This window comes from Antedon mediterranea, chromosome 2, assembly GCF_964355755.1.
Source record: "Antedon mediterranea chromosome 2, ecAntMedi1.1, whole genome shotgun sequence".
Classification (NCBI taxonomy): Eukaryota; Metazoa; Echinodermata; class Crinoidea; order Comatulida; family Antedonidae; genus Antedon; species Antedon mediterranea.
Window position 1 is genome coordinate 7,304,471 of NC_092671.1, and position 21,512 is coordinate 7,325,982.

The following is a 21,512-nucleotide window of genomic DNA, read 5'->3' on the forward strand; positions in this document are numbered from 1 at the left end:
TGACTCACTATAATTAAATGGGAATTAATTTAATGGAAAAAGTTTGATGTTGTTGTATATAAGATCTTTGATGTTGTTGAAATTTAGCTTGAGGGCGCCATTATCACGGCGGTTAAAGGTTATTTTTATATTTTTACAATAACAACATCACGCGTGGGGTGGTGGTGGTGAAATCGTCGTCCTGAAATCCCGTTTTTATTAACATTTTTTAGCAAAATCGAAATGCTAAAACGTTTTATCAATGCACAATCTGAATCCTCTAACGTACCTCGTAATAGAAAATCTGAGGAAATTCGTAAACAAATGACTAGACATCGGCGGAACTTGCTGTCTATTTGCAGGTTCGTGGTAGTTTTGGCTAGCTAGGTAGGCTAGTCTCCGTCTAACTAGGCCTAGCCTAGTCTATAGTAAAGATAAGAGTGGGCCGAGCATCATCATAACTGGTCTGATCTCATCGTGACATCATAATATTGGGCCTAGCCATGTAGGACAGCAGGCAATATCTTAGTAGGGTGCTATCTAGGCCTCTAGTAGTAACAGTACGTAAACGGTACAGTACAATGTGAAATTCGTTCCTTCGACTTCAATTCAACATAAAGCTAAAAAATGTTAGTAGCTTTTATTTAGAGTAGTAGGCTAGGCCTAGGCTATGATGAATATGAATGCATATTTATTGATTATATAATATTATTATATATTTTGCAAAGAAAGTTGCGCTAATAAATTAATTGAAATGATTTCATTTCGTACGTATTCCTTTCCAGGTTGACAATACAAAGTCTAAAAGAAAAATCTTTGTACAATTGTATTGATGATTCCAGTGAAGAGTTCCAAAATTTTGCCACAATTCTAGAACATTTACTTAGCCATAGACTTAAAGGTAATCTATCCCAGTATAGTAATTAACTATATAACAATTAAGCACTTTACTGTTGTCTAAATAAAGTACAGTATTACTAAATTCGTAATTCCGCTGTTTTCTTGTCTAATTCTTTTAATGCAAATTCTGTGTTTGATATGAGTAATAGCTAGCTGCAATAATAAAATATTTTTAATATTTTCAAATCTTTATAACAAAACTAAGCTGTATTGATTTTCTATACCATCTACTACAATTTACAAATATTTCTATACATAATTATTACAACATTGAGAAGCAGCTGGTCAAATCAAATGCATGAAAAGCAATGTTGACATTCAATTAAATTAGAGGCTATATGGATGATGAAACGTGTGGGTTTTTAATGGGTTACATTAAACATTAATATAGTGACTCTTTAGTTGTTCTGTTTGACACAGGTGAACCAACGTGGTTTCGCTTTGAAGAGTCGCGTGAATTTTGGGATTTTGTTTACGTAGCATGTCGCAATGTTCCAAATAATTGCATAACAAGTATACACGTGATGGAAGATGCCAATAATTCAAGGTCAAAGGTAATCAATAGCACACCTTTCAAATGTTAACAAAAAATTAGAAACTTTTAAATGTACATGAAAAAAAAAAATCTTCCATTCAACAAAAAATTCCATATTTATTTTCCAAAGGGTCGTGCATGGATAAGAACTGTACTTATGGAGAAAAGACTTGGCGAGTATTTCAACGAATGTTTACGAGATGAAAAATTGCTCAAGTAAGTTTAATTTAGGTGTACTTTTATTCTTTGCACAATTAGCAGTAAAATAATGAATCGAAACAGCTAATCTGTGGCAAGAGAACCCAAGTAAAAATACTTTTTAGATACACTAGAACCCTTCCTTTGGGACACCCCTATTCTCATGGATTAAAAGAGAGGAAATATATGTTTTAACACAATTGCCAACCCCTATTCAGATGACACTCCTATTACAAAAGGACAAAACACTATCTACACTATCAACAAGTTTTAAAAAAAAATGTGTGATGTGCCTAAATATTGTAGTGATATGCCTAAATATGTGTGATGTGCCTAAATATGGTAGTGATATGCCTAAATATGGTAGTGATATGACATCATCATGTCCATATATGAACACATCACATTTGATAGTGTAGACAGAGCTTTAAACACTGTAAAGTATATGTTATGTTTACAGGATATTCTATGGAGAGGGATCATTTATGAGAAGTGAGGAAGCAAATTTATTACGGGAGTATTTACAAGATCTGAACCTTGTTGACTTCAGGTATGCTTCTACTAGTTTTTATTCAAAACTGATTATAAGATCAGTATGTATATACACTATGTTCTTGTCATAAAAGGCTATAACACTGCACAAATTAACATTTAAGTACTGTAATAAATTACCATTCCCTAACATATAGAGTTACATTTTTATTTACATGAACATTCTAGAATAAGATGTTTTGATTTAAGAAACCATGTATAATTAATAAGAACAATCAGGAACATTCCAGAAGTGCTATTAATAGAAACTGTAATCCAATAGAATAAGAAGTATAAAGAACGATCTAGAAGGATAGGAAAATCTTGTATATAAAGGGATGTAAAACTATTGTAAGTGGTTGGATATTCGATTGTAAAAGTTATTGTGAAGCTGTTGTTTAAAGTGCTTACTGGATTGTTGAAGTTGATTGAAATTAAAGCTTTGTTTTTGAGTTATTTTACAACTTTGTGAATTTTTCGTGTATAATTTTATGTCACAAGGGAGTTCCTAAAGTATTTTCAACCGCTCGGAAACATACGTAAGAGGAGTTTGTGACAGTACACATCTATAATTAAACAATCAACAAACAAACATTCGTACATACATTACCTCTCACTCATAATGTACAACCAACACATACTGTATGCAGTTATTTTTTCAAGTAGTACATTTCTAATGACAACCAGTTTATGGAGTGAGTGCAGAATCTGTTTGGGCTTTAGTCTATTCTCATTCCTGGTTAATTTTACATTGATGACCGAATAAATATTATTATTATTAATTATTATTACATTTATTATAGTTTTTGCTTGAAGGAAAACGGTAACTTACAGACTGGGGTCGCCAGGGTCATTGACTATACCCCATACCTCAGTTGCAGCGAGAGACTATCCGGTACCATGCAACAAAGAGCAATGGATGTTGACACAAATCTGTTAGCTGTACAAGAGGAAGAGGAACATGGCGGTGAGCAGACAATAGAACAACAGTTGCAACAACTGAAATTTAAATACAATTCCGTATGTGAACAAAAGGTTTGTATTTTGTCAATAAAATAATTTTTATTTAAAGCTCTGCTGTCTATATACACCATCAATCTTAATGTGAAAAAAAAATGTGATGTATCCATATGGATACAATGATCACTACCATATTTGGGCACATAAACATTTTTTGTCAAACTAGTTTGATAGTGTAGACAATCTTTCGATTACCTGTATAAAAAAAAATTATCGACAAGCACACTTGTGTATTAATGAGATTTTAACAGGAATAGAGAAAATAATAAATGAGTTTATTAAACTTTTAATGAAAATAACATTCAATTTAATGATAAATCATAACAATATTTTGTATCAAGAACAGCTTGCCCATTGGATGTGACTTTAAGCTGTTGGATCTCATGAACATCATGCCACCATAACATTAGTCTTCATATGTCTACTGAAAAACATACATTTATCAAGAAACAAATATAATATATATATATAAATATATAAAATAAGTAGAGGGCACATATCCACTGAAGTGCTCAAGGCGCTGTGGACTAGATGTTACACTTTCAATAACATGCTTCTCCCCTAAGGGTCTAGTCATGTCCTGCAGACACTTGCGGCGCTCTCTTTTCTGTCCACGACAGTGGCTGTATGAACTAGTACTAGTATCTTTTTATTAATATAATAATAATATATCAAACATTTATTAAATAATATTTATCGCATAATATGCAATCTACGATAATTGAATTAATTGATATAACAAATTTATTAAATACATAACATCATTTGAATAAAAAGAACAAATCACATATCTACACATAATCATAACATCGTATACTCTATCTCTAACAATTTATTCAATCTTCTATCGACTAAAGCCGAAGTATAGTCGTTATCTCGGAACCGTTCTATGGTTACCACCAGGTAGGCTTGCTTCATCAAAGCTTCTATGAATGGATGTACTGGTTGGGAGCAGAAAAACTAGTAGACCATACCCAGTACCGTTTTGATTACGATCAATTGGGAAATTACCTCACAACGTAATGATGAATCAAACTATAACATTCTTTATAGAGATATCTTGAAGAACAGTTACAACTGTGTAATGATCAAGTCAACCACGCCTTCACACAAGTTAAAGTGAGTCAAGAAGCCCAGACAAAAATGGAAGAAAAGTTTCATGTGGAGAGGTTGCAATTAGAGAATGTTATTTTGGAACTACAAGATCAAATGTAAGGCTCTGAATACACTATCAAACTAGTTTGACAAAAAAAAAGTGTGATGTGCCCAAATATGGTAGTGATATGCCCAAATATGTTAGTGATATTGGATATCATGTCCATATATGGGCACATCACATTTTGTTGTCACATAAAGTTTGATAGTGTAGGCTTAAGGGAATCAGTGTAGGATTTTGCATGTGAATTTTTCTACCATGTTAACTAGTACTTAATATGTACCATGTGATAATCCACGCTTGTTGATTAATATCAAGTTTGCTACAGTTTTATAGAGTTCAGTGAATAGAACATCTAAAGTTATTACTAAACTTTTAAAGTGACTAGAACCCAACAGAATATTGCAATATATTTTTGATTTTTTAAATATAATTGCAGCCCTCGTACACTGTCATTTCAACAGCTTATGGAGCAATTTGCTGTCAGGGGTTCATTTTCTTTGTTTGAATGTCACAAACTTGAAAAACATATTTTGGTTTTATTCAGAGGTTATTGGAAGGACGCCCACCTGGCTTCAAGAAAAGAACTTGAAGAGCACTTGACCACTGGACATTGGCGTTTACGTAGGGATAATTCTGGCGGTCCATCCATTGCTATGGATTTTGTTACAATGAATGCTGCTGGGTCTACGATAGACATTGAAACTTATGGGTAGGGGAAGCATTTTGGTTGTTGGTTTCATTTTGTTCTAGTGCTTAATAATTTACTTCATTTTAATGTATAATGTTATTTTGGAACTACAAGATCAAATGTAAGTAGTTTGACAAAAAAAAGTGTGATGTAGTTCACAATAGAGAAATAGCAGAAAATCTCTACAGTGTGGTTATTTCAAACATGCTTGCATAGCGCCCTCTATAAGATATTTATTTGTGCCATAATTGATGCATTCATTATTCCTTTCCTTTACCACCTTGGAAGAAAACAGTGTCTCCAGAACGTAAATTCACCTTATGAAAAAAATTAAATGCCTTCATAATTGTCCATCTAAATCATCAATTAAATCCATAAACTGTTTTATTTTTAATCATAATGATTATTGAATTCATTACTTGTTATTATCAACAGAGAGAGTGTACACAGTCTAGAACCACCAACGAGCCCTAGTGAAACGAGTCCAATGTCATCAAATTCACTTACATTACTGATTGACAAGAGTATAGATAGTACTTGTGGCATTAAAACAAAGAAAGAGGAAACGCCTTCTTTAGTACCTCTTGCAGGATCCTTCACATCTCAGGTAAAACTGTTGCATTTTTTCTGTGTTATTATATATTTATATATCTTATTATCTCATTAGCCCTTGCTGTTATACCATTGGTCAATAAAGAATAACAAATTGAGCAATATTATTTTGTTTTTTAGTTCAGTGTAAAAAGTGATAATGTATTTACAAGTAGTACTTCATCTGCCAACCTCATAGATGGGCATGTATCTCAGGTAAACTAATCTCATTTCATAAGTATGACATCTTCTTAGGGACCATGTCAAAATTATTCAACTGCAGTTATTGCATTAACTGCGTTTTGCTGACTCTTTAACCTGATTATTATTAAGTATTTAGTAAGCTTTTTCTGTATAATTGCAGTGTTTGCCTCATAAAGTCATACTTTATTGCAGTAAAGAGTATGCATGATTTTGACATGGTCCGAGCGTAAGGGTCGAGTGCTGCCACCAAACGGCTCCCGTTCGTCTGTCCACAACGACTAGGGGCTGAATGGATCAGTACATTGGGGTAACCCCCTACTCTTCCGAAAGATGTACTGGGTTCTTTAAAGTGCACAAAATATGTGTACACTGGACCTCCAGTTTAAGTCCTTAACCAAGAAGACTTGTTGAAGGAGTGCCTTGAACTTGAACTATGGTTTGTGCAGCCCCTGCCTTATCCACTCGACTCGACAAAGGAAGAACAAAGTATAGTTTATTTTTAAAAACTGTTGAAAGTACTGTAGAGGTTTCGTAATAAGGCAAACTACACCCAACCCAACCCCGCCCTGCTTACAAGCATGTATAGCCAACTAATGATTTATCTTTTCAGACTTTACCAAAGTTATCAGAGACTGGAAGTATAAGCTCAGCCGTGTCACTTGCTGATAGTCTATTGAGCACAGTGTCGGCACCGCCTTGAACAATTCAAAATTGCATAAAAACAAAAATATTAAATTTATATATTTAATTTGTAAAGATAATATTATAATTTATGAACTAGTTGATTGTGGGTGGGTGGGTTTTATGATTCTGAAATATTTGTAGCTTAGTTCGCTAAAATCGATAAATTGGTGACATAAAATATTGCGTTATCTGTATCTCTAATACGAAATATTAAATAGTACGCCCTCTGAATTTTTGAAAAAGAATTATTTAATGTATTTCACTTTATTGCTTCTTACAACATTGTGCAATAAAATGTGACAAAAACACCAACAAAATAAATGAGCACATAAGTTCCGCTCCACTGAAACATGCACTTCTATTAAACATATTATTTTCATCATTTCTGTACCTCGATATATTTTATACGGTAACGGGACGATTCGTCCCGGGCCGAATCGTCCTAGAACCATTTTATACTTATCATGTTATTGTTTATTAAGAAATTGCAGTATTAATGAAGTTAGATTCACTAGATGATAATAAATATAAACAAATATGTATTGAAGTTGTCCTTATTTGATTAATTTAGTAGAAAAGTGAGGTGTAATACTCTTTTTGAAATTAATTATGTTAAAATTGTTACCTATCTCAAAATAATGAAATACATTTAAATATTTTCAATGGTATATTTGATATTTTAAAATGTGCCATATTTATACAAAGAGTTTATTGTTAGTGGGCGTTTATTTGAGGGCGCTTTTATACTTTTTTATTGGGTGTAAAATTATAACATACTCAAATAACCCCGGCCCCCACCCCCTTGAAAATCGACAACAATTGGTTAAGTAGAGCAGTCACACCGTACCCTGATGTTAAACACGTAAACAATGAGAACATGAACCATGGAACTATAATTTATAGGTCCACGCACTTTTCGCTTTGTTAAAGCTTGGTTCCCACTAGAACGTAACGCAAGGACGTAAACGCAACGCAAGCGTTTTAACCAATGACAAGCGAAGTTATAGACAGTTAGCAATCACAAGCGAATAAGCCATCGCTTGTGATTGGTTAATTCACTTGCGTTGCGTTACGTTCTTGTGTTGCGTTGCGTTACGTTCTTGTGTTGCGTCGCTAGTGGGAACATTGTTTGTTCTCACCCAAAATGAACCATTATTGTTTCTTTATTTTTTGTCAACAATCTTTCTTTGCGGAATGACGATTATATTCACATTATTGGCAGAGTTTTAAATATATAATTGAATTAGAAACCATCCATATCTACTGTAGAACCTATTGAATAGAGATTTGCCATTGTTGTTTTTATAAAGTTCATAGCTCGATCAGTTATATCATGGACCTATACATTTATAGGTTCATGGTTATATACATTGTTCTCCCTCGCTGTAGCTGTAAGCACAGGATCTCATGCATTCATAACGATACAAAAGATACGCATGAAGTTTATATTTTCACAAAAATCAAGGACAAGTTATTTGAAAAGTAAAGAGTATTATTTTGTGTAATCATGTACAGTTAGATACGAAGACGTATATAAACGTGAAATAAATAATTCCAATATACTACCACCAGATCTCCCTTCACTCTCGTGTATGAAATTAAATTTAGGCTAGAGAACTTTTAAAATCCTTCACTCGTTTGGTATGTACGTTTTTTAGTTAATTGTATTATACTAAAATGTAAATAAGAGAATGTCATTTCACAATACTCGCGCGTGTGTACATTTGTTTAACAATATTTGTGTGTGATGCATATTGTCAATACATAGAATATAGATATAGTTATTCTTGACTTCTGCTCGTCTTTTGAATAATCTTCCAAATAGCCATTTTATTCTTATGATGATTTACCCCTGATTTTTAAATTGCAAATTACAGATTTAGAATTCTATAAACGCGGCTATCCAATGTCTGCATTATGAACTCAATTGTTTCACAATGTTGTGAAACCAAGATGCGAATTGTATCTGCTCTATTTTAATGATATTGTCATCGAGATGTTTGCATACAACCAAGTTGTAATGTTTATCAATCGATAACCCAGTACCTGGGCAGTCGACCGGTGCAAGCATCCCAGGCTGTGATAGGATCGAGTGTACATCACTCACTAGGCGATAGACCATGGCAGAAAAGATGCTTAAAAAATCGGAATTTTGTGGTAAAAAAATCATAGAAATCCTCTCCCGCACGGGCGAGTCATAATCAAGTTTAGTCTTTGACCATTTGTCAAAGATGAAGAAGTTTAGGTCCTTTTCATTTAATTTAGAAGCTACAGATGCTAGAAATTCTTTTCGAGAATGATCACTGATTTGTCCTAACTGTATTTTATGACCCAAACGGCCGAGGCGTTGAGAAGCAGCAATAATTAAATGTATTTCTGAACGACTATCGTTTGAGGTAACATTATGTGGCAGTATACTAAACACCAATTCCGTAATGTAAATACAATGACCGTTTATTCCATGTTGTAGAAACCACTCGCAGTAATGGAGTTGCTGTTTCTTAATGTCTGTGGTGGTTGAACCACCGCAGCTCTCGTGTGAATTCTTTGCACTCAACACCATTTTACCATGTTTTGTTAAGCATGTCATTTCAATATAACCACCGTGTTCGTTTGTTAATGTCAAGAAACGCTGCAGATTTTTATATAATCGTTTATCTTGCTTTACGTCATTAGATGTATTGTGATTTTCAATTTTCAGTCTGTGTCTTCGAACAATGCTGCCGGCTGTTGATCTTTTTATTCCATATTTATCAGCAACGGTCGTATAATTTCTGGGGTTATCCTCAAATGCTGCAATTAGTTTCTTTCGAATGTGAAGTGGTATTCGAAATCCATTAACATTCCAGGTTCTGTTATTATCAAGCATAACGGGAATCATTGATATAGTACCGTCACCACAGGATTTATTTTCGTTGACATCAGAAAGTGATCTAGTACCAGTAGCGTCAGAAAATGAGTTCGCACCAATGGCATTAGAAACTGATCCAGCACCGTTGATATCAGAAACCGATTCAGCATCGTTGACATCAGAAACTGATCTAGCACTTTTGGTTTCAGAAACTGATCCAGCACCGTTGGTATCAGAAATTGATCCAGCACCGTTGGTATCAGAAACCGATCCAGCACCGTTTGTATCAGAAACCGATCCAGCACCGTTGGTTTCAGGTTGAGTCACAGATACAGTTGCATTAATTGAATCATCGTCAGATGTTATTTCAATGGAAGATACCAGAACTTTGCACTTTTCAGTATACGATTTCTCACTCTGTCTGTTGCTTAAATCAATTGGTGACATGGTTTTATCTTGTTCCAAATCTTGTTGATTATCAGAATACTCTTGCGAAGTTAAATCAATCATTGACTGGTTAAGTTCCGTACTTAGGTTCTTCGCACTAAGGTCTATAGGAGACGTGTGTTGCCTTTCAACGATTGTTGGGTCTTGTAACTTTGCCGTATCTGTGACAACTTGACTGTTTCCAACTTCATCGTAATAGTTTACGTAATTTGTATATTCTTCGTTACGTAACTCATGACATGTACATCGCGGAAGATCTCTTTTGCTGACATTGATTATTCGTCTGTATCTACTGAAATCAAGAGGTTCCATATTCAACCAAAACTCTTCACTCTTTCCTGCTCAGACTAACATGAACGAATAATACTCTAGTGAAAGGGAACCGGGTACTGCATATTTTGGCTTTGTGAATAGAGGGGAAACTTGATTGAATACTATTTCTGCAATTGAAAATCATCGAACCATATCATCTATTGTTATCCGGCTTTTGATGCACATTTTTGGTATAATAAAAAAAATGTGTTATTGTGCTAATTGAATTGCTTAAACCGTAGAGCTAGTACTAAAATTAACGTAACTATTTAAAAGAAACACTATAAAGTATAAACTACTCTTTTTCACGATATATTAAAAAAAGCATGTACAAGCCAGTGACGTCAAGTCAAAAGGGTGGATTCGATGTATCACAATTTACAGACTGCATGTAAACGTAAACTCCTACGACTATCCCTTAAACTTAAAATGACTTGATTCTATCGGTTGTTCTCAAGATTCACTCAGTTGGAACAATAAAACTGATTTGTCCTAACTGTATATGACCGAGGCGTTGAAAAGTAGCAATTATTATTAAAATAATGTATATCTGAACGGTAGTTTACTTGATTCTATCGGTTGTTCTCAAGATTCACTCAGTCACACTAACTTATATACCTCCATGATTGGAACAAAGAAGTTTATAAAAATATATTGTCTAAGCTAAAAATGAATACGATTTTTATCAAATAGTATCGACATTTTTTTAAACCATGAAGCCATTTTTTAAATAGATTGAATGCATACAGATAGAAAGTGATTACAACAAAGCGTTCGATTTGATTTGAACCTTTCCTTCGTGAAAAAACAACCATTCATCAATCTCGGCGAACCGCGAAGTATACACTCAGCCAACCGTGAAGTGAACTTTAAAAAATAAATTCGAACCTTGACCTTGAGCATTGTTGTATTGTAACTGCGTTAATCTAAAATAATTGCCATTGTTTTCTTTAGCTTTTGTAAAGGCAGGTATAGCTAGTTATTTAAAAAAAAGTTCTTCACGTGCTATGAGAGCAAGGCCCATCTGTATTATACTGTAGTACAGGGACATTTTCGGAAATTGCCTAATTAGAGATATATTGTCCCCTAAATTTTTTGTTGAATATGCCATTTTAATGTCACGTAAATAATAGTTAATAACTTTGACCAGGTCAAATTTCGACCCTTTTATGTGTTTTTGTTATCATTACTACCATACTGTAATTAGACAGTCGCAGATGCATTTAGTGTGTTCTGCGCATGTTACTTTATTTATATTTTAAAAAGTCAATATTTTGGCAATTTTCGAAAAATCCCTGTACTATAGTACAGGACTTTTACGGAAAACTTTTTTATTTTTTACATAACTGGTTACCGTAAATCTAATACTAACCCCCTTCTAATAGTAACACCCACCTTATAAGTCAATCTATAATAATAGGTTGACCCACTTAACTAAATAGTAATTCCCATAATATTAGAGTCACAAAAGCTATTGACAAAATGACATTATGAAGACTGGTCGTTTATGATGTAGCCGTATTTTGAAAATAAGGAGATAATGCATGTTGATCTCGGGGGAGGATTAAGTGTTTTTGAGTTTATAAAATAAGTTCAATCTATTTATTCATACTGTTTTATTATTTTGCTATGAGTCGCTCACCTGAAAAGTTGGGGTGCCTAATTTAAGATTAGCAATAGTAACCCACTACTCTAATAGTAACCCACCCTAAAAAACAATCAAGAATATTAACCCAGGGTTACAATTAGAAGATTTACGGTACTTAATACTATCATAATTTGACATGCGCAAACACACATTGTTCTGTGCATGTTACCTCAATAAACATTTTGAAAAATTGATATTTTGGCTATTTTTCGTAAAAATCCTTATACCATAGCACAGCCTGGGATTTTTACGGAAAATGGCCAAAATCGACCCTTTTATTTATTGACATAACTGGTTACTAGATAATAATTAATATGCGCAGACTCACATAATGTGTTCTGTGCTTGTTATCTCAATACAGTATATATTTTGATGAGTTGATATTTTGGCAATTTTTGGAGATTTTTAGGGCCTAAATTGCCAAATTTTGACTAATTAATATATCATAATTTGTGTTCTGCGCATGTTACCTCAATACATATTTTTGGCCATTTTTTTTATAATCCCTGTACTATAGTACAGGGATTTTTACGGAAAATAGCTGGAAAATTCTACCCTATTATTTGTTTACTACATAACTGGTTACTATATATCATTGCACAGACGCACATCATTATTTTCTGTGCGTGTTACCTCAATGTATATATTGAAAAGTTGATAACGCAATATATGGGTATGCCTATATATGGCAATATTATTGAATAAATTTGAAAATCCTGTTTTGGGTTGTCCAAAATATCTTTGCAAACTAACAAATGCAATGCTTAGCTACTAAAATCACCAAACATTTTCTTTACTCCAAGAACGCATTAATTTTCAGAATGTTTTTTTTTAATACAGTACATCAGTGATACTAAACTTTTTAAATTAGGAGGCAAATTCTACATAGGAACCTGTGTACAAACACTTTAAGTAGCAACAGGTTCTTCATCATCAGCTATTGCCTTTGTAGTTGAAATTTCCTCCCCTTTAGAACCTTTCGCTTGTTCCTCCTCGTCTTCTGAATCACAGTCGGTGCAGAACCATTCATATCCTCGTTGTTTAGGACTCTTTTTCAGAGCTGGATTCAGACAGCCAAAGTGGTAACAATTTTTACACTTGTCACAACTGCATTAAACACAAATAAAATAATCTGGCAAGCTCAGATATTTACAAAATCTACTCGTACTGTGTTATGCTCTTTTTTTTTATAATACATGTTTAGACCATGGGAAATAAATGTAATGGTTCTTGTCAGCACTACTTAAAACTGCTTTTAATCACATGCACAGTGACGTTACGCAGAGGCCTGAGGCCTCTGGTTTAGGAACCCTAAGTGACCCTGGCCTGGAGGCCTTGGGCGTTTTTAGCCTTTTTCAATATATTTTAATGCATTCATAGCCGTTACGCCACTGCACATGTATGTTGTATCAACTGTAAACGTTGACATTACGGAAAGTCATATCCCCAGAATTTTATTTTTCACTGTCAATCTCAATATTTAAAGAAACATAGGTCATAGTAATTTACCCGGATAATTACATATAATTGGTCTATGAAGTCAAATTATTGATTAGGTTAACTAAATATGAACACACCAATATATGATGTTTTGCTTATAAGAACCATACCATCAATTTCCCATGGCTCTAACCAAACAGACATGCATTTAGGATTCAATATTTTAGCTTTTTCTAATGTTTTACCATATATTCTATTTTCACCTTTTAAACTTTTTTCAAATTGTTATCCAATTCAAGTATTTTCTTCATTATGTGTATCTAGAAAATCCTATATGATAATTGTTATAAATGGTGTTGCTGTTGCTAGAAATTGTTAACATTATTATGTAACCGCTATTTTACCTGACAAGATTTGTAACAGTCCCTTCTTCACTACAGTTGGAACATTTGTTTCTTGCTTCACTCAATTTAGGTTTCTTTTTATTTTCCTAAAACAAAAATATTACAATATTTAGACTTTAATTTATAAAAAAAAAATAACAATTAAAATTGAAAATTCAATATCTATATTGGGAACAGAAAAAATGGATTACGCATTAAGCAAAAATGGTAGCCAGTGGATGAGGCCATCTTTGAATTACTGTGGAAACTTGAAGGGGAGCCTGTATTTTAGCATGAGTTTTCAATTAATATGAGGCCATGGATTGAAAGTTATGATATAATGTTTAACTCATACCCCGTCTTCTTTTATTTCATCTGCCTTTAATGCTGTTGGCTTCCTTACTCTTTTCCTTTTTCTTATTCTTGATCTGCTTACCTAAAGAAAATTAATAATTATTCTAATTTGTTGTTATTGTTAAAGCTTCCTTTAACTATGCCTGAAACGATCCTAATAAGATAAAAAGGCATGCAGCAGTAAAAAGAGCAACAAAACATGGATAGCAACATTGTATATACCTTTTTAGAAGGCATAACCTCTTGCGAGATAAATTTGATTGGTTCCTTGATAACTCTTCGTTTCCTTCGTTTAATATCATCTCCTTCTTCTTCATTTTCATGTGGAGATGTTTCACTTTCACTTGTGACACACTCTGAGCATTGCCTAAGACATCAAAATAGATGCACAATCTCATATAGGACTATAAAGCCTCGTCTACACTGTCAAACTTTATGTGACAAATAAATATGATGTGCCCATTATATGGATATAATGTCAAATAACTACCATATTTGGGCATATCACTACAATATTTGGACACATCACACTAGTTTGATAGTGTAGACAGCACTTAAGATGATGTTGCAGTCAAAGAGGGGATTATTAGGCACTGAATTCAGCAGTCAATGAGGTACTTACCAGGCACTGAACGCAGTCTTTTTTGGCATCCTAGTAAGTGGCGGGTCTAAGCAAGACAAGTGGTAATGATTCTTACAGGTGTCACACTGGGCTAGTAGATGTTGGGAGTGATTCTTCTTACATATTCCACAGCTTTAAAAAGAAAAATTAAAACACATGATTTTAGTCAAACAAACACTGAAACAGTGAATTAGCACAGGTGCACAAAATACAGTTTATTATATTGAGTTAAGCTTAACTTAATGGATAAATTGACCTACTTTGCAGTTTGTTATTATACACTTCTTGGCTACCTAAACAGAGTGATATGGTGTAATAATAAGGGATATCGGACTAACAATCATGTAAGAGGCAGTGGTTTGAAATGTGCAATATTATATTGATTGTGGAAGGACAAGATATTTTACTCTCATTGCTTCGTCTTTCAGATGGGATGTAAAGCTGTTGGTTCACTGTATATACATTTTACATGTGCACGATAAAATACATATATTAATAAATAGGAATTGAATTTACTTACAAATTAATAATTGTTGAAGGCGATTTAGCAGGGTCTTTTTTGGTGGGTGATTTTCGTGGTTTATATGGTAACAGTACCGAAGGAAGAGGTATTGGCTCTCCGCCAAATTCCGACAGTAATTTAAAAATGGCCTCTCCACTTGCTATCATCTTGCTGTTATCAACACGTAATTTCTCGACTTCAACTGTTAACTGGAGCAAAATGAAAATTAAATTATTTTACGTAACATAGATTATAGGTATATCACTATTGTTAATGACATTTGTCAAAAATTCTTCATGACAAAATCAGTGGTCTCACCTTGTCGTACTTTAATCTTATTATTTGGTTTTCACCCCGCATTTCATCATTTGCATTAATAAGATCGTCAAGGTGACTCTTCATTTGGGTCATACGTGAATCACGATCTGTTAAAACAAGTTTACTAAATATTATTTTAATGAAGATTGAATTGTTTTATACTAAATCTCAGTAATAATACGATAAAAATCTAAATTTGTAATAAAAAAAAATATTGTTATAATAATAATAATAATAAACAGTATTTATATAGCGCCTAATGGATCACTGACCCCTCTAGGTGCTTTACATTAGACCTTAACTAATGGTAATAAACTATCCCCCGCCAGACACCATTCCGGTATTTTTTAGTTATGCGTATAGAGTATAAAGTAACAATGTACACAGACGAGCAGTAACAGCAATTAAATATAGAATCTACTGTACGTTATTCGTTATGACCATTTTTCACTTACTGTTACCGCTCGTATGTGTAAATTGGCCTTAAGGCAAACTGTGAGATTTTAATTATTAACGCTTATTATTACCGTTTCCATGAAAATAGACAATTTTGATTACCTAAATAATAATTGATAAAATCTGAACTAAAAGCGGGCGGTACATTCCATTTTCTCGAGCCATCCGACCTTTCTTTACTCTTCTGAGGTCGATCCGTACAGAATCCCAGTAGTTCCGCTTTCCTCATCAGTCTCCGACATGCCGAAGCACTGGTCACCAACATTCTAGGAGTTTTTTGTGGAGGTGTCCATGGGGCAGGCCAGTTCTTCTTTCGGTCCATGTATTTCTTGCGTGATTTCTGTAGTTTTTCGGTAATTCTCTGCACAGTTATTAGGTCACTGGGTTTGTTCTGACTGTGAATCTTAAGGTGGGATTGTACTGCTAACCAGTTTTGACGTTTTCGCTTCATGCTTTGTTTATCTGCATGCAGTTTACAGTATGTATAAAATGGGTCTGCAATGTCCTTTTAAAAGAAATCAATATTATTTTCTATATATACAAGAAACTGTATTTATATGTTTTATTTGTGATATAATATATATAGTAATAGTATAATGTAATTTAGAATTAAATGTAGGGAAATAATGTTTGTGTACCAACGACAAGTACACTGGGGTAACCCCTACTTCACTCAAAACACACATACTATACTATATTTATATAACTTCGAAATCAACAATCAAACTAAAATATAGAAACCTTTTTTTAATATGTGTGATATGCATGGTATTATATTTATTCTTATATACTGTAACAACTAAAATGCATCCATAAAAACACCATGGAATGTAAACAAACTTTTGTTATATCTATCAGTTCACATATTTTTCAATATAATCCTAAATTGTGGCCACAATTATTTACATACCTCTTCAGGTGATGCTTCAGACAGCAAGCCTGCCCTCTGTGCACTGTGAAGCAAACAATGTGTAAAACTAAATAAAATAATATAATGTAAAATATACAATTAAAATTACTTAACGTAAGCTTAACTTGAATTAATAATATGTATTTGTAGTGCTTGTTGTCACTGAAAGTACCTGTGTTTTCATTAATCCAAATGCTGAATATGGCCATTGAAACAACATATAAAAGAATAAACTTGTTTTAAATAGCAAACTAATTTATTATTTATAAATAATAATAAATAATGCTATATTTGTTTTCCAAAACAAATAGAATAGACTCACCAAGTAGCGTGCGAATAGTTACGACACATTCCAGCATCACATGGTATACAGACGCCAGTGTAACTAAACCTCTCATCTTCACAGTAACAACATTGCTAAGTAAATTCAATGTATGTTATTTAATAATCCGTTTTATAGAAGTATTTTATAGTTGTTAATAGGGAGGTTTCGCAACCTTACGAATATGATAACGAAAACGGATACGTCACACATTTGTGAAACTTTTGAGCTGATCCCCATTTCATATTCGTAAAGCGTATTCGTGTTGACGAATATCACCAGTCATATTCGTAACGACAAAACGAGTATAGTTTTTGATCTATTTTGCACATTTTGCATTTGAATTAGGAATGTTCATGATTATAATATAATTATAGATTTATTGAAAGTATTTACTAAAGTAATTTACTAAAATGCCAGGTCAATTTTGATAAATAGCAGTTTTTAAAGTCCTCACTCGCTTTGATGTTACGCTAGGCCTAGGCAGCCAAGCACCAAGCAACACGTACCTGCGCTTCGCTCAAATTTACCGCAGTCATATTTTGGACGCGCCTCAATATTTCGTTGCCATGCGAAACAGATTTTTTTATGGCTTACGAAAACGAATACGTGTGCGTGACGTATCCGTTTTCGTTATCGTATTTGTAAGGTTGCGAAACCTTCCTAATAACTAGTTTCGTAAACTACTGTAATATATGGACACTTGTTTCTATGTTTTCATTTATTTCAAGGACAATATCTACACTATCAAACTTTATGTGACAAAAAAATGTGATGTGCCCATATATGGACATGATGTCATAACTACCATATTTGTGTATATCACTACCATATTTGGGCACATCACAGTATTTTTATAGTGTAGACAGAGCTTTACAAGGACATCCTCGTCCCCCGCTCGCATTTAAAGCATTTAAACACAATTAAAGTCAAACATTTTTCTCTTTAAATAAATTTATAAAACCAGACATCATGAACATTGGAAACTCCCCCAATAACAAAGTTTAGTGCAAAAAGTCTCCATTTCTTTCCTTTTACAATGCAATCTGATTTTCAGATTCAGTCTTACCCTAGCACCCCATTTTGAAGGCTGAAGTTCGGATAAAGTAACAGGACTTAGTTTTTCAACATCTCCAAATGCAACACCACCAATGTATAATGCACATACTAGATGTACCCACCTAAACAGTACAAGAAATATAAACAAATAGTCATCCACATATTTATATAGTACACATACTACTGTAACACTAATAGTTAGGCCGTGTTGAAGAATTTGCTCAGAGCTGATGATAGATATTTGTTGTCTATTTACAGTGTCTGAAAACACTTTTTAAACTACATACTTTCCTGCATCTGTTTCCTTGAATATTCCACCAGTGTTTGGACACAATTCACAGCTCTAAAAAAAAAATGTTATTTAATTGTCAAATAAATAAGGCCTAAGGTTTGTTTGCTATCCGAATCTATGAGAAAGTCAAGAGACCAAGCTATCCAAACCAACAGGGATAAAAATTATACAAAATGATATAAAAAGAAAAATAATTAAGTCTATGCACACTTTGGCCAATAATCGCTCTGATTGGGAGTCGAGTCTTGTTAAGTGTGCTATGTTGCATGATGTTCAGCATTCATGATGATGATGTAGCCAATGTGGGATGAGAATGCAAAATTTGAATGGCAGGGTATAGAGAAATAAAAACATTTGTATGGATTTATAGGCTATATTGTAACTGGGAAAAGACGTTTGTAATATTAGTTTTATAAACAGTAGTGAAATTTGAATTACAGTACTGTTTAGTATATACAATATTGAAATGACTTCACCCAGTCGTTTATAGGTACAGTACAATGTAAATCCTTGTTATAGGTACAGTACAATGTAAATCCTTGTTATAGGTACAGTACAATGTAAATCCTTGTTATTTTTGTGAAAACTTGTGCACACTACAAAACTTCATATTTATAACTAATGATCACAGTTTATACAAAAAATGAGAATCAAAATAGTATGAATATAATAATCTAATCAATAAATTTATTATAATTTGCAATAAAAACAATATTTTCATAATAATTTGGAATCAAATAATCAAATAAACATGTTCTTACCGGTTTGTCTATGCCCGCCTTACAGAGATCACAGAACCAGGGTTCAGTTGAACTATCCGTCTCAACGCTACTCGTGTCTTCGCTGTCATCACCATAGCAACTCTCATGCACTGGTATCCCACAATTATCACATTCAATGATTTCATCATTGTCTTTGCTAAGTAAGAGTAGACAATATTATGTAGTGAGAAGGTCTATTTATCAGTATAATGTAATACAGTAATTAAATATGAATAATTAAAATAAATAAATAATTTACCTAACTTCTCCAAGACACACATCACAGATCAGCACCTTAATAGCATCATGTTTTGAGGAGAAATTAGAAAGGCTCTATACAAAGAAAATATAACAGAAAATTAATACCAAATTCCTATATACCTCTATTAACTAAAAAAATTAATAAAATTAATTAAATAACCTGTATAAAGGACTACAGCTTTTATTAACAAATATTTAACACTTGAGAAGGTCCCTGAATATCAATGAATATCAATTAAACCACCCCACAGGACTAGACTGGAAGGGTTACCCTCTATGAAAATGGTTGGGGGAAATTACCATTTCTTTAATTTTTCTTGACTCTGCCTTGAGGATCATATCAGAGACACTGAGATCTTTATCAGACTCTGAGTTATCTGTTCCTTCATCGCTATCATTATCGTCGGCTGATGTGCTATCACCTCCCTCTTCATCAGTTTCCTCATCAGTCGCCTCGTCTGATTGGTCAGATTTATCTAATAATAATATGGAAATATTACATATTTACAATAATGGTTAATAAAATAATACCAACACAATAAGCTATATATATTTAATATTTCTTACCTTTCTCTTGCACTTCAAAGTCACTATCATCCTCGCTGTCATCCAATCCAAAGTCAAGCTGAAGTAGGTGGCGCTCTACTGGTTTTACCCTTCTTTTTCTTGGGTCTCTTTCCACTTTCAAAAGAAAAAAACATATTGTTGTTTAGAACAAAACCAGGCCTAGCCTATCACTTATCCTATTACTAAAAATTGTTGACTGTGCCTGTGTTGAAGGTTATTTTTCTAATAAGATAACGATAGTTAACCTAACCTCGAAACTTTAATATCAGCAGCAAATACAATACACCACCATTGACGCTTACTTAATTCAAAGATGGGCCTTTGTATCTAATAATTCAATGATCCCTAGTACAATTCCTTTGTATTGTTAAGAGACAACTACAAGTTAACAAGTCAGTAAATAAGTAAAACAGTACAACCTTGAATAGGGATACCTTCAGGAGCCAACAAACAAACTGTCTGTCTCCTAATACTGTGTCACCTGCTAACCAGTTCATTAATCGTAGTATAATAATTATATATATATATATATTGTAGATAGGGGTTAGAAAAGGTTTTTTGCTTTGCTTTAATCCAATCTTGTGCATTTTTTAAATCAGAATCTATTTCAATATGTTTGTTTATTGAATTTGTATCAGGTGTATTCTCATTACAACTTACTCATGGTTCTAAATAAAAATCCAACTCCTTCTTCTTCAGCATTTCCATCAATTGTTGGTGAAATTTCACTCTGCTCCATAATTTTTTGAAATCAAAAGAACCTATTTTATCTGAGGAAAGATTTAAATACATACAATATATATAAATCTGATTGTAGCTCTTTTGTTATGCACAGAATTTCACATTGCACATGGATTTTCTTGGCTAATTGCAGGAGGATTTAAAATTGCCAATTATTCTTGTGCATGAAAATCCTTGCACATCTATCTAGGCCTAGGCCTACATTTAAAAACTATTATTATTAACTAAAAATAAAATTGCACGCACTATTTATTAAAATTTTAGGCCTAGCGCCAGGAGCAATGGCATCTCAAAATATTTTATAAGGTTTAATTGATTAAAATTGAAAATTGTAAACATTATGTTTAGGCTAGGCCTACAACGTTGCTTGTTGATTCCCTAGATTCCAGCCATATATAAAGTGAAGAGAGAGCGAGAGCGAAGAAGCATCTTAAGTTTAACAAATCAGGGGGCCTAGAATAGATTAGACTGAGTTTGAAATGTCCTAGACCCTATCACACATTGTTTTAAGTTAAATTCTAATAATATATGTTATAAACTTCAGAATAAATATCTTTCCTGCATTTTATTTACCTTTGGAATGATGAAAATGGGACAAAAGAAAAAAAAAACAATTTTCACGAGCGAGTTTTTTCTAGCGTATCAAATGACCTTCATAATATAAAATTTATATTATTTCATTACATTTTATTTTGTATAGATCTAATACATTTTTTTAATTAAATTTCAAATAATTCATATTATTATCTAATTTTATTTGTTTGAATTGATTATATA

The 21,512-nt window shown here is 33.0% G+C and overlaps 3 protein-coding genes across 3 annotated transcripts; 1 reads left to right on the forward strand and 2 right to left on the reverse strand.

Moving 5' to 3' along the window:
- Positions 1-150: 150 nt before the first annotated feature.
- On the forward strand, positions 151-6,986 carry LOC140039567 (RUN domain-containing protein 3B-like). The gene is made up of 11 exons (XM_072085182.1): positions 151-341; positions 765-880; positions 1,300-1,433; positions 1,545-1,630; positions 2,073-2,162; positions 2,947-3,178; positions 4,217-4,374; positions 4,867-5,031; positions 5,446-5,617; positions 5,743-5,817; positions 6,416-6,986. Exons 1-11 carry the CDS (start codon positions 223-225, stop codon positions 6,503-6,505), a joined length of 1,437 nt encoding a protein of 478 aa, XP_071941283.1. The 5' UTR covers positions 151-222; the 3' UTR covers positions 6,506-6,986.
- Positions 6,987-7,601: 615 nt separating this feature from the next.
- LOC140039568 (uncharacterized) lies at positions 7,602-10,306 on the reverse strand. The gene has a single exon (XM_072085183.1). It carries the CDS (start codon positions 10,097-10,099, stop codon positions 8,405-8,407), a length of 1,695 nt encoding a protein of 564 aa, XP_071941284.1. The 5' UTR covers positions 10,100-10,306; the 3' UTR covers positions 7,602-8,404.
- Positions 10,307-11,615: 1,309 nt separating this feature from the next.
- Positions 11,616-21,387, reverse strand: LOC140040244 (PHD finger protein 14-like). The gene is made up of 18 exons (XM_072086016.1): positions 21,309-21,387; positions 20,655-20,764; positions 19,995-20,108; positions 19,728-19,903; positions 19,426-19,499; positions 19,167-19,323; positions 18,401-18,456; positions 18,124-18,235; positions 17,055-17,149; positions 16,733-16,775; positions 15,925-16,327; positions 15,367-15,473; positions 15,067-15,257; positions 14,547-14,678; positions 14,147-14,291; positions 13,926-14,006; positions 13,592-13,677; positions 11,616-12,854 (listed from the first exon to the last, which is right to left on the reverse strand). The coding sequence occupies exons 2-18, from the start codon at positions 20,731-20,733 to the stop codon at positions 12,656-12,658; spliced, it is 2,250 nt and encodes a 749-aa protein (XP_071942117.1). The 5' UTR covers positions 20,734-20,764; positions 21,309-21,387; the 3' UTR covers positions 11,616-12,655.
- Between the last annotated feature and the right edge of the window lie 125 nt (positions 21,388-21,512).